This window comes from Anolis carolinensis, chromosome 4, assembly GCF_035594765.1.
Source record: "Anolis carolinensis isolate JA03-04 chromosome 4, rAnoCar3.1.pri, whole genome shotgun sequence".
NCBI lineage: Eukaryota > Metazoa > Chordata > Lepidosauria > Squamata > Dactyloidae > Anolis > Anolis carolinensis.
The window spans coordinates 184,438,194-184,450,659 of NC_085844.1; the positions used below are offsets into that span (position 1 = coordinate 184,438,194).

The 12,466-nt window shown below is 42.6% G+C and overlaps 1 protein-coding gene across 1 annotated transcript; it reads right to left on the reverse strand.

The window, feature by feature from the left end:
• Positions 1-249: 249 nt before the first annotated feature.
• hpdl (4-hydroxyphenylpyruvate dioxygenase like) lies at positions 250-11,689 on the reverse strand. The gene is made up of 2 exons (XM_008109525.3): positions 11,458-11,689; positions 250-3,110 (listed from the first exon to the last, which is right to left on the reverse strand). The coding sequence occupies exon 2, from the start codon at positions 3,057-3,059 to the stop codon at positions 1,887-1,889; it is 1,173 nt and encodes a 390-aa protein (XP_008107732.1). The 5' UTR covers positions 3,060-3,110; positions 11,458-11,689; the 3' UTR covers positions 250-1,886.
• Positions 11,690-12,466: the final 777 nt, after the last annotated feature.

Below are 12,466 nucleotides of genomic sequence, written 5' to 3' on the forward strand. Positions count from 1 at the left end.
TACCACTTTTAAAAAAGCATTCTGCCTACTGACCGAAAAGAGTGGCTTGCTTGAAGGACTGGAAGGTCCTTCCAGGCTGGCTGGAAGGTGTCAACTATGGTCTTTTATCAGGTACAGATAAACCACTATGTTAGCTTCCCCAAGTGGAAGATATCAAGTTCAAAAAGCTTGGTCTTGTGGCAAATAAATCAGTAAAGCATGATTTAGAAAAAAGAGACAGAAAAAAATAACAAGATTTATACACAGTGGTTTCTAAGAATGACAACAGATTATCAATTATTTTAATTTTAAGGAGAAAGGAAATACAGGGGAACCATTATACTTGGAAAAAGTTATATCCAGGATTACAGAAATTGAGAGTTTATCAAACAAACAAGCTGACTAAATTACCAAACTAAAATATCAAAACACTACGCCATCACATCCAGTAGAAAAAGAATAGTATGCCTAAAAACAATGAATGAAACTGTGTTTCTAAAGAGAACAGTGCTGCTTTTGTTATTCCATCCCAACAGCTAAGATACTTAGGAGGGAGCCCTGAAGCAGAAGAAAAGTAATAGCTCAACAGCACCAACTGTTCAAGCTCTCAAAGGGGTTTGGGAAGAAAGCCAAGCTTCCTTTTGTTTTTGAGATAGACTTCATGCTTTTGAATGTTCCAACTTCCTTACCTTGGGATTGGGACAAATTTGGGCAGGTGTCAACATGCCACTTCTCTTTTTCCATTTCAGTTTCTAAGATATATCTCCCAACAGCATGCAAAGTTATGTTTCTATTTTTCACTTATTTATACAGTTGATTCACTTATTTTATCAGGTTGTGTTTATGTTGGTTGTGTTTCCAGGAGTCTTCAATAGGTATATTTAAAAGCAAGCTGATATTCTTAAAGAAAATCACACGCCCTATGTTCACCACTCCTCCAATTGTGTAGTCCTGTAACAATGGGTTTCTGTGTTAATATTAATAAGGAAAAATAATTCAATAGGTAAATAATAGTTTACTATCTCTGTAATGCCATTGTTACATCAATAATATTACTAAAACACAAATAATAGCACCATATCTTCTCCCAGTAAAATCTAGATTTCATTTAGTACTGAAGAGAATCCAAGAACCCGAGGAATCAGTGAGGTAAATACCATTCAGTCCAGGCAATTACTGAGGCATGTTCTGAACTAAAACAACGTGCATTGTCTCTCTGGCTCTCTACAGTCAATGGAATCCTTTTTATGGCATGTGAACTAAAGCAAAATAGGAAGATTTTTTTTCACTGGGAATATTACAAACTGGGCAACAGAAATTGTATAAGCAGCAAGACTAGTAGAGACAGAAGTAAGTTCCTCATTTTAAGGAAGGGACAGCAGAAAAAGATTTGTTCAAAGGGCATTTTAGCTATATCAGACTTTGTTTCCAGGTCCCTAAAGAATATAAGTTTTATTATAGACCAATAACTTACTTGAAAATAATAGCATTCACTCCTCTCTGGGACAGAAATGCATGCTATGTCTTATACCATTTCAGGGTTGAGAAAAAAAATATTAGCTTAGATGTACAGAAAGACAAAATTCATATGCATTCTTTTGAAAAGCTGTGGTTGCTGCCACAATAGTTCTTTCCTACCGTCGTCTCCCAATTCCTGTCAGTGACGTATACAAGTTCTAGTTAAAGGTCAGCCATAGGATATAGAGTTTTTCTACGTGACAGTAAGCAAACAGGATGGAGTGTGCTTTGCTAATGTAAGAAACAAGTATAGTATCTTCATCAGAACTCTTAGGCAAATTATTAATCTAACATGGGAACACAAGCTACAAAGGTAGGTCTGCAAGAGCATTGATACCACATGGGACTCACAAAAGGGTTTTTTGAGTTGAGAACTGAAGTATCTCTCCCTACTGATGGCCCATATAATTCTGAACAGCTTGCCAAAGAGCACGGATATTTCCCTCTCCAAAACCTGCAGCCCCACATCGCTCTATGACTTCCAGAAAGAAAGTCTCCTCTCTAAAGAGTGGCTTGGTGAAGATCTGCATCAGGAATTGTTTCCCATGAAGGTCACTGTGGTCTCCTTCTCCATCTACAGCAGCATCCAGAAGAATACCACGATCTTTTAAGAGCTGAATATCCTGCCCAGCTCGCTGTATCTCCTGCATCTTTCTTTTCTCAGTGTAATATTCTACAGGCGTTTTGACAAAGTTTACTCCAGACTTGGCCATGGCTGCAACAGTACTTATGATATCTGTGGTATAGAGTGCTATGTGTTGGATGCCAGCTCCACCATGCTGCTCTAAGAAATTGTCCACCTGGTTGTGACTCTGCCCTGGCATTGACTCTGCCAGAATAAATTTACAGTCCTGGTCAAGCCCACTGTACCACATAGCAGTGAGGCGAAGACCCACACCCGCCCCATGGATTACATAGCCCTCTGCGACGTCATCTTGCTTATGGACCAGGAAGCGCTGGAAATCAAAGCAGGTCTCATACCACTCCAGTAAAGCTTGTGTACTGCCCTGGGGGCAAACGAAAGTGATGTGGTCAAAGTGTGTGATCTCCCCAGTCTTCTGGAACTTCTTGAGGGCATCCTTCTCAACCTGGAAACCAGGCAAGAATGGTCCACAATACTGAGACCGGTCAAGTAGAGTGTGGCTAATGTTGCCCACAATAGATTTCACCACAGAATAAATGACACAGCCATCCTCATCCGCTACAGTGGTGGGAGGGATAAGGATTTGGCAGCCACGCTCCTGCAGACTCAGGGTGAAGCCAGGTACATCTTCTGTTTCAAAGCCAATGTTGGAGGCTGTACTAACAGAATACTGTAGGTCCACATCGTAGAGGATCCCACTATCAGAAGATGACTCAGATGCAACTTCTCCCGGTATCACCTGCCGTTTTTCATTGACGACAAAAATTGCATCCCCTCTTCGCAAAGCCAGTTGCCTGCTTGATTCTGCTTTCCGTGTTGCAAACAACTCAAAGCCAAACTTACTCACCAGATCTTTAGCCAGGTGTTCCTTCTCAAGAACATGAAACCCGATGTAACATAAGCGGTGTAGAAGAGACATGATACAGTTTGGGAGGACAGCTGATGGCAACTAACAGCTCTGTTGCTGGATCTATAAAAATAGAGCAAAATCCAGTTCAGTGTTTGATTATTTGAGAGCAGGGCACAGGCAGGAGGGGCTGGAATGCAAATTGAGATCCCTTCTATTGCTACTCTTAACATAAATACCCCATGTTTTGCAGGAATAGGAATGAGTACATGAGTACAAAAATATCCAGGCCTAGAATGCAAAATAGGACCAATATCTAAGGTTCAAGACCCTGCCCCTCAATAACCCCTTTCTTTCATTCCTTTAGAATAGGGCTTCTTCACCTTTCCCACTCAGGAAACATTTTGGCCCAGTTTTTTTACATGATCCCAGTTATATAAGTGGTATATAAAAGAGATATAAAAATTGGACATCTACTGATAGCAAACCAGCATTTGCAAGGACTTGCTAAACTGGCTGATTTTTCTTTTTATGAAGTACAGTTGAAGCATCTTCTGCAGAGTCCACTATAAACATTGCACAACAGATTCATGTAAATGTCTAAAACAGAGACTAGAGATGATGTTCAGGAAAAGTCATCATTCAGGACCCCAACATTTAACTAAGGGGACCCCATTTGAGGTTGGGACCCACATGTTAAGAAGCAGCACTTTATAAAAGGTTCTGGCTGCTTTATGTTCATGCTTTAGGTATGTTGCTATCACTATCCCTTCACATTCACGCTAAGGACAGTGTGTTCTTCATCAAATGGGAAAAGCAGGATATTTAGAGACATTGTAAAAGAAATGTGATGCAAAGCTACAACATCAGAAAGAAGTAGAGCTTCTCTGCCGTCCCACTTGTATTCACAAGAGGGGGGAAATGGGGGGGGGGTCTCAAAGATAGCAGCATTTATCCCTATCTGCTCTGCTACAGAATAAATCCTGGAAAGCATGAAATAATGATGAAAATAAGGGCACCACAGAATATGGAGCACATACCTTTCCGGAACCTATTTTCCCACAACACTGTTAAAATACTTTTGTAATCCAGATCATTGTATAAACCTATTCTGTAGTTACATGACTGTAACCAAATACAACACATTTAAACAGCTCTGCCAATTGAGGAATATTTAAGAGTTACATGTACTGTCAATCCACCATATTGGCTCTGGTTAGGGGCACAGGAATTCTGCAAAAGTGGGAACTCTGTAAATAAATAACATTATTTTTTCAGCTGAGAAATCACCTCTAGGTCTTCCAGTGCGACCGTAGTCATACAGAAGTTCCTCAGGTTAAGTTAACTGTTATTTATGAAATACAGCTTATAGTAAAGTTTAACCAGGGGTATGCAATTTCCCTTGCTGAGCAGAATAACACTTAACATATACAATTCTATTGCTGTGCTGAATACAAGAATCCACATATTACAGATACAAAAGGGGTAAAGATCATCACTGCAGATGACCTCCGCACAAGATCCAACTGATAGTACAGTAGAGTCTCACTTATCCAACAAAAACGGTCCGGCAGAACGTTGGATAAGCGAAAATGTTTGATAATAAGGAAGGATTAAGGAAAAGCCAATTAAACATCAAATTATGTTATGATTTTACAAATTAAGCACCAAAACAGCATGTTTTACAACAAATCAAAAGAAAAAGCAGTTCAATACACAGTAACGTTATGTAGTAATTACCATATTTACAAATTTAGCACCAAAACATCGCGATTTATTGAAAACATTGACTTAAAAAAGCTGACTACTAAAGGACAGACTGTGTTGGATAATACAGAATGTTGGATAAGCGCAGCTTGGATAAGCGAGACTCTACTGTAATAGAGATTTGGTACTTGTATGCTTTTTTATTTTCTTCACATTATGTTGTAGAATAATGCTTTGATTTAAAGGCACCCTGAGACAACTGCACCAAAAGTACAAGCCACAGTCTACAAAAGATGATTCTTATCAGACTTTACTATATATGTATGTGTTTGCAATCCCCCCCGGTGGCACAGCAGGTTAAACTGCTGAGCTAGGGACCTTGCTGACTGAAAGGTCAGCAGTTTAAATCCGGAGAGCGGTGTGAGCTCCCGCTGTTGGCCCCAGCTCCTGCCAACCTAGCAGTTTGAAAACATGCAAATGTAAATAGATCAATAGGTACCGCTTCAACGGGAAGATAACGGCCAAATGACCTTGGAGGTGTCTACGGACAACGCCAGCTCTTCGGCTTAGAAATGGAGATGAGCACCAACCCCCAGAGTCGGACACAACTAGCCTTAATTCCAGGGGAAAACCTTTACCTTTACCTTTACCTTGCCATCCCCCTGTGCATATATCCTTAACAGTCGATAATTCTAGGATTATTTTTAAAATTAACCCCTTGAAAAGATTACAGTAGCAGAGTATTAAAAAATTACAACACTTTTAAAGAGAGGCTTGCAGTGCCTTGCTGAGCACTTTGAACGCCTGGCATAGAATTGCAATTCAAGATTGAATGTTTTAACTCTGATTGAACCATTACGCTATGTAACAAAGTTTGGAAAAAAAAATCTGTTCCCGGTTTGAAAATGTTATTTCCTGTTTAATTGTGCGGTGACTACTTTGAAAGTAGTTGTTATACTCCAGAAACTTCGTTTTTGTGGCTGCCACAAACTATGTTAAATTGGTTGAGACTGGATGAAATGTTCATTGAAAGACTGGAGCAAAACGTGCTGCAGGATGTCCCGCAAAAACAAAGTTTTTGGCAGTTTACATTTTTCCCCCATGTTTTATGACAGAACAATTAGAAAACGACACTTATAACCACAAGAAGCCATTAAAAGTTTCCATGTCCCCCAATAAAGGCTCATCAGTTGAAGCAAAGGCCACCGAAGTCTTTATTTGCATTCCAGCTGGAATAGATGACGAATGCAGTAGTCTGCCAAGAAGATGCCATCCCAAGATACACCAGAATACAGTTTATATACACTTTTCCCCTTTGAATCTCCTGCCCCCCGCCCCCAGAGCCGCTTTTCTGTGATTGGCCAGAGTTTCCTGGCCTCCTGAAGCTGGGAGGAGCAGCCAGCGGCTCTAGCGCCTCAGCCAATCAGGGCTCAAGCCCACTTCCATCACTCGGCCAATGGTGGAAGAGGAGGTGGTGCATGGATACAACAATGGGATTTTGAAAGAATGATTGGGTTTGGGTTGGCCCTTCCTGAGCTGTATTTGTCAAGCGGATCAGAACAATTGCTTTGTTAGCCCTCCAGCCCTGTCCTATGACAAGTTGAATATACAAGTCTCCTGAGAGTGTCTGGCTACCCAGAGCCAGTCCATTGTTCGATATGCAGCAATCTGAGAGCTTTGATGGGATCGCTGATCCAATTTCCTGGGAAAGGGGATGTGTCATTGTTTGGAAAAGGCTGCAACATTTTCCTCTCCTCACAGAGAGAAGAATGTCTTTTATGAAGAGTGATTAACATGTCCAAGGGTGTCTCATCTTCTCAAGTGGCCTGGCCTCAAGCCCTCCGAGGCTTGGGAGATAAATTAATAGCTTATTGTCCACTGTGTCAGATGCATGGAAGTCCTTTGTCAAAAGTGATTATCTGAGGCAATCTGAGTGCTCCCAGACCTTGGTATGCTGCTAGAAAGTTCACATTACTTCTTGATTTTATATAACGTACAACATATAATTCATAAACAGTACAGGGATACACATGAGGGTCCACAAAGGTTGGAGTTTTCCCATCTGAGCGGAGGCCCGCCTTTGTGAAGATCTGGGGAGACATGTACACCATAGCTCCGTGGGCATTCTGAGAACCAGTCTCGTGGAAGTCAGAATGCCCACGGGGGAAAAAGAGGGGGTTTTGGGGTACCACATGGCTCCTTGCAGGCAAGGGGCTTCTGGGAACCCCTAACACATAAGGAGAGAGGGGCAAGGGTGGTCTTGGAGTGCATGCAGGGTGGGGGAAGGGAGTCCCTAGCATAGGAAATTCATAAAAGATATTGGGGGTTCAGCAAGGCAGACATCTGTCAGTGTCCATTCATAAAAAAGTAGAGTTCATTCATAAAAAAGGAATCCAATTCATTAAAAAATAGTGAAAACAACCCACTGAAAGCTGGGGTCAGAGGGGGAGCACAAAGGAAGGTCTCAGAGGTCTGGGGGGCCATCCAGGCACCCCACTGAACAATCCTTAGAATTAGTAGAGAGTCAGAATGTCGTTAGTCTGGTGAAGATTGGTGAACCACAGTTACGGAGGTTCAAAGCAGAGAACTGGTATCCACAGTTTAAATGACTGCACTTCCTCGTTCTGGGGACGCTAGTTAAATGTCCCCGAGGAGCCTGCAGGGATCCAGGGCTTGGAAAGGAGTGAATTCATAGCTTAGAGTCAGGAAGGATACAATGTTGCCAGATAGGGTTAGAGAGGAAGACACATTTTATTAGGGACTTTGTTACAAAGTGGCCAAGGGAAGTTAAAGTGATGTCCAGCACACAAGCCCCCGCACTCACATTGCTTTGACACTCAGCTGATTACTTCCATGGGCTTATAGAAGACCCTGAATTTCCACTCCAAATAAGCTTCAGTCACTCTGAAACATTGTATCTCCTCTTCAAAGCAGCTACAATAGCTGAAAACAATAGGCAGCCGCTCTCAATCAAGGCTCTATTGTCCTTTGCTATGTTTTAACCAAGGGTAATAAATAGTATCCGCTTTCTGCTTTCACTTCCAACCTGCAAAAGAGCTCCTTTTGCAGGCTCCTTCTGCAACCCAAAAACTAACAATACACCCCTTCCCGAGCTGCGGATCTCTGCCAGCTTGACTGAGGCAGTCCAGGACCACCTCGGGAACAAGGGAATGCGGTTTTTCCAACCGCAGATACGGAAACCCACCAGGCCCCTGTATCCGCGCCTTCACGGATTCACTCCAGACCAATTCCATTTCACTCCGGAACATTTTTTAAACTAAACTGCTATCATGCTTTTTGCCACAATTGCCTCATTTCCCCTCCTGGAAATAACACAATGGACTCTTTCTTAAGCCTTGGAGGGCAAAGCCAGACAACTTAAGAATGGAGCAACCTTTGGACATTCTAATCCGTTCATATGAATGGCATATCTCCTCCACGGGGAGGCAAAAATATGCCACAGTTGTCAAGACAATACCATTTCCCCTTCCCAGACTCTGAATCACATAATCTCATCAAGACTGCCGATGATGCTGCCTTTTGGACAATAGAACTGACATCTAGGTGTCAGGCCCCTATTCAAGGAAATGGTTATTTCAATCATTGTATTATAGGACAGGTCCGGCTGGCAGGACCCTGGGGCTCTCGCCAGACCGCTTGACAATAGACCCAGTATAGGGTCACGCAATAATCCTTTCATCAACATATGATTGCCTTTGTTTCTCCTGCTGCCGCTCCTCCATCTCTCCCATTGGCCAGCCAGAGAGAGACGTCACAGGCGGGGCCCACGCTCCCATTGGCTGAGGCATGTGAGCCCCCAGACCGCTGACCAATCAGTGCGAAGCCAGTTGGATGGGCAGGAGCAGGAAATTTAAAATGTAAAAAGTATAAAATGTGGATTTTCTTGTATAATGGCATGCCAGTTCCTTTTGCAACTTGTTGTGACCGTCATCCTGCTCCAGCTGGACAAGAATAAACTTTGCTTCAAAACTTGGTGAGCCTTTTTGTTGGGGAATAGGAAAATCTTTATTTGCTTCTCGCAAGCTCGCCAGGTGTTGTGTAACCCTCCTTCTGGAGTCTTGTGCTGGTCTCCATTTCTAGCGAGATGCCCAAAACTTTGATCATATCAAAAGGAGTGAGTTAGCGATCTATGCTTCTGCTGGGGCTGTTGCTGGTACCCTTCAGCCCAGTGCCAATTCCAAGTTAAGACTGTTCCTGTGGGATCTGTGGAACGCCCTGCTGAGGCATGCTGTGTCAAATAAATTTGAAAGCAGGGGTTTCTAATCTATTGATAACAAATCAGTGTTTGCAAGGACTTGCTCAACTGGTTGATTTTTCTTTTTACGAAGTACTTTTGAAGCATCCTCTGCAGAGGACACTGGAAACATTGCACAACAGGTTTGTGTAAATGTCTAAAACAGCAACCAGAGATGATGTTCAGGAAATGTTTACTGTTGCCAAATTTTTGGGACCTCAACATTTAGCCAAGGGGGGCCCATTCGGGCTTGGGACCCACATGTTAAGAAGAAGTGCTTTAAAACAGCTTCTGGCTGCTTTGTTTCTTCCTTACAGACAAGCAGCTACCAAGAAATCAACTATTTTAGTTGCTCTTCTTATAGATGCTGTTTTTCAACTAAAGGTATGTTGCCATCGCTATCCCTTCACATTCACACTAAGGACAGTGTGTTCTTCATCAGATTGGAAAAGCAGGATATTTAGAGACATTGTAAAAGAAATGTGATGCAAAGCTACAACATCAGAAAGAAGTAGAGCTTCTCTGCCATCCCACTTGTATTCACAAGAGGGGGGAAATTGGGGGGGGGGGGTCTCAAAGATAGCAGTACCTATCCCTATCTGCTCTGCTATGGAACCAATCCTGGAAAACATAAAATAATGATGAAAATAGGGGCACCACAGAACATGGATCACATACCTTTTTCCACAACCTACTTTTCCACAACACTGTTAAAATACTTTTGTAACCCAGATCATTGTATAAACCTACCCTGTAGGTACATGGCTGTCACCCAAATACAACACATTTAAACACCTCTGCCAATTGAGGAATATTTAAAAGATTTACATGTACAGTCAACACACCATATTGGCTTTGGTTAGGGGCACAGGAATTCTGCAGAAGTGGGAACTCTGCAAATAAATAACACTATTTTTAAGCTGAAAAATCACCTCTAGGTCTTTCAGTGTGACTGTAGTCATACAGAGGTTCCTCGGGTTAAGTTAACTGTTATTTATGAAATACAGCTTATAGTAAAGTTTAACCAGAGGTATGCAATTTCCCTTGCTGAGCAGAATACCACTTAACGTATAAAATTATATTGCTGTGCTGAGTACAAGAATCCACGTATTACAGGTACAAAAAGGGGTAAAGATGACTGCAGATGACCACACAAGATCCAACTTATGGTAATAGGAAATTTGGTACTTGTATGCTTTTTATTTTCTTCACATTATGTTGTAGAATAATGCTTTGATTTAAAGGCACCCTGAGACAACTGCACCAAAAGTACAAGCCACAGTCTACCAAAGATGATTCTTATCAGACTTTACTAAGTATGCATGTGTTTGCAATCCCCCCCAGTGGCACAGTGGGTTAAACCTCTGAGCTGCTAAACTTGCTGACCAAAAGGTTAACAGTTTGAATCTTGAGGGGGGGGGGGTGAGCTCCTGCTGTTGGTCCCAGCCTTTGCCAACCTAGCAGTTGGAAAACATGCAAATGTGAGTAGATCAATAGGTACCGCTTCAGTGGGAAGATAATGGCCACATGACCTTGGAGGACTCTACGGACAACGGAGGCTCTTCGACTTAGAAATGGAGATGAGCACCAACCCCCAGAGTCGGACACAACAAATCTTAATTCCAGGGGAAAACCTTTACCTTTACCTTGCCATCCCCCTGTGCATATATCCTTAACAGTCAATAATTCTGGGATTATTTTTAAAATTAACCCCTTGAAAAGATGACAATAGCAGAGTATTCAAACATTACAGCACTTTTAAGGAGAGGCTTGCAGTGCCTTACTGAGCATAGAACTGCAATTCAAGAGTGAATTCTTTAACTCTGATTGAACCATTACACTATGTAACAAAATTTGAAAAATAAAATTCTGTTCCTGGTTTGAAAGTATTATTTCCCGTTTAATTGTGCTGTGCCTGCTTTGAAAGTACAGTAGTTGCTATACTCCAGAAACTTTATTTTTGTGGCTGCCACAAGCTATTTTGAATTGGTTGAGACTGGATGAAATATTCATTGAAAAACTAGAGCAAAACGTGCTGCAGGATGTCCCGCAAAAACAAAGTTTTTGGCAGTTTAATACACTTTTTCCATGTTTTATGACAGAACCAATTAGGAAATGACATTTATAACCCAGGAACAAAAATTGTGTTATATGGTGTTACTGTATTGTAACATGCATACACCAATATCCATGCATTCAGTCCGCCTTCAAATAATTATAACCAAAGAAGAGGCACGGGCAAACTTTCAGCCCTCCGGGTGTTTTGGACTTCAACTCCCACAATTCCTAACAGCCTACCGGCTGTTAGGAATTGTGGGAGTTGAAGTCCAAAACACCCGGAGGGCTGAAGTTTGCCCATGCCTGCCATAGATACTAGCTGTATACACATTTTTTGGAAGAGATGCCTTGCATATCTCTCCCTGGACTCGCCCCCTTGCCTTCGGGGTCCCCTTCTCGCTGCCTGAAAGATCCCTTCCCTCCCACCCGTTCCCGTTTCGTGGGTCTTGCCTTTCTTGAATCCGGTTCAGCTCTGCTCCAGGCTGCAGCCTCGCTTCCTGCCACCTCTAAAGGACAGCAAAACGCATGCGGCGGGAAGCCGGTGACGGTCGGAAGCGGAAATTTGGGCGGTGTTAGCGACGCAGGCGGGCTCAACCTTGGACGCCTGACCTTGGGCGAGTCACACTCTCTCAGCCTCCGAGGAAGGCGAGGGCAGGCGCGCACGCAACCAAGGCTGCGCTAGGAAAACCCTCCTCTGATAGGCTGAAGGTCTCTATAAACTCTGGCATGATTTGAAGGCTAACACTGCGAAGGGATTCAGGCATTGGAGCAAATGTAGGACACGGCGTATTATTGGAGAACACAGAAATGCTGGACCACTCAAACGGCCACCATGTCAGACTCCACAGAGAGGCTACTGAAATCCGCAAGCATGTGGACAATTAAACCATGAAAATGAACAAAATCTGGCTACTAGTATTTAAAAAACCCTCTAAATTCAGGACAGTAAATAAAGAACAACACTCTGAAAACAGGGGAGTTCCAGACAAGAAAGAATCAGGGTCAAAAAACACATCCTAACAAAGGATTCCCCCAGACAGGGAACAGCCAGGCTTGGAAACTGCAAGGCTATTGGGTTGTTAGTTTTCCGGGCTGTATGGCCATGTTGCAGAAGCATTCTCTCCTGACATTTCGCTCACATCAGTGGCAGGCATCCTCAGAGGTTGTGAGGTATAATGGAAAACCTAAGCAAAGGAAGTTTATATATCTGTGGAAGGTCCAGGGTAGGAGAAAGAACTCTTGTCTGCTGGAGGCCAGTGTGAATGTGTAATTAATCACCTTGATTAGCGTTAATGGCCTTATCAGCTTCAGGTCCTGGCTTCTTCTTACCTGGGGGAATCCTTTGTTTGGAAGTGTTTCTGGTCCTGGTTGATTCATTTCTGGAATTCCACTGTTTTGAGAGTGCTTTTCCTTATTTGTTGTTGTTTATTTGTTCAGTCCACCACTTAACCACTTAACA

Coding starts and splice junctions, on each gene's coding strand:
- hpdl (XM_008109525.3), bottom strand. CDS start 3,059: ATGTCTCTTCTACACCGCTTATGTTACATCGGGTTTCATGTTCTTGAG.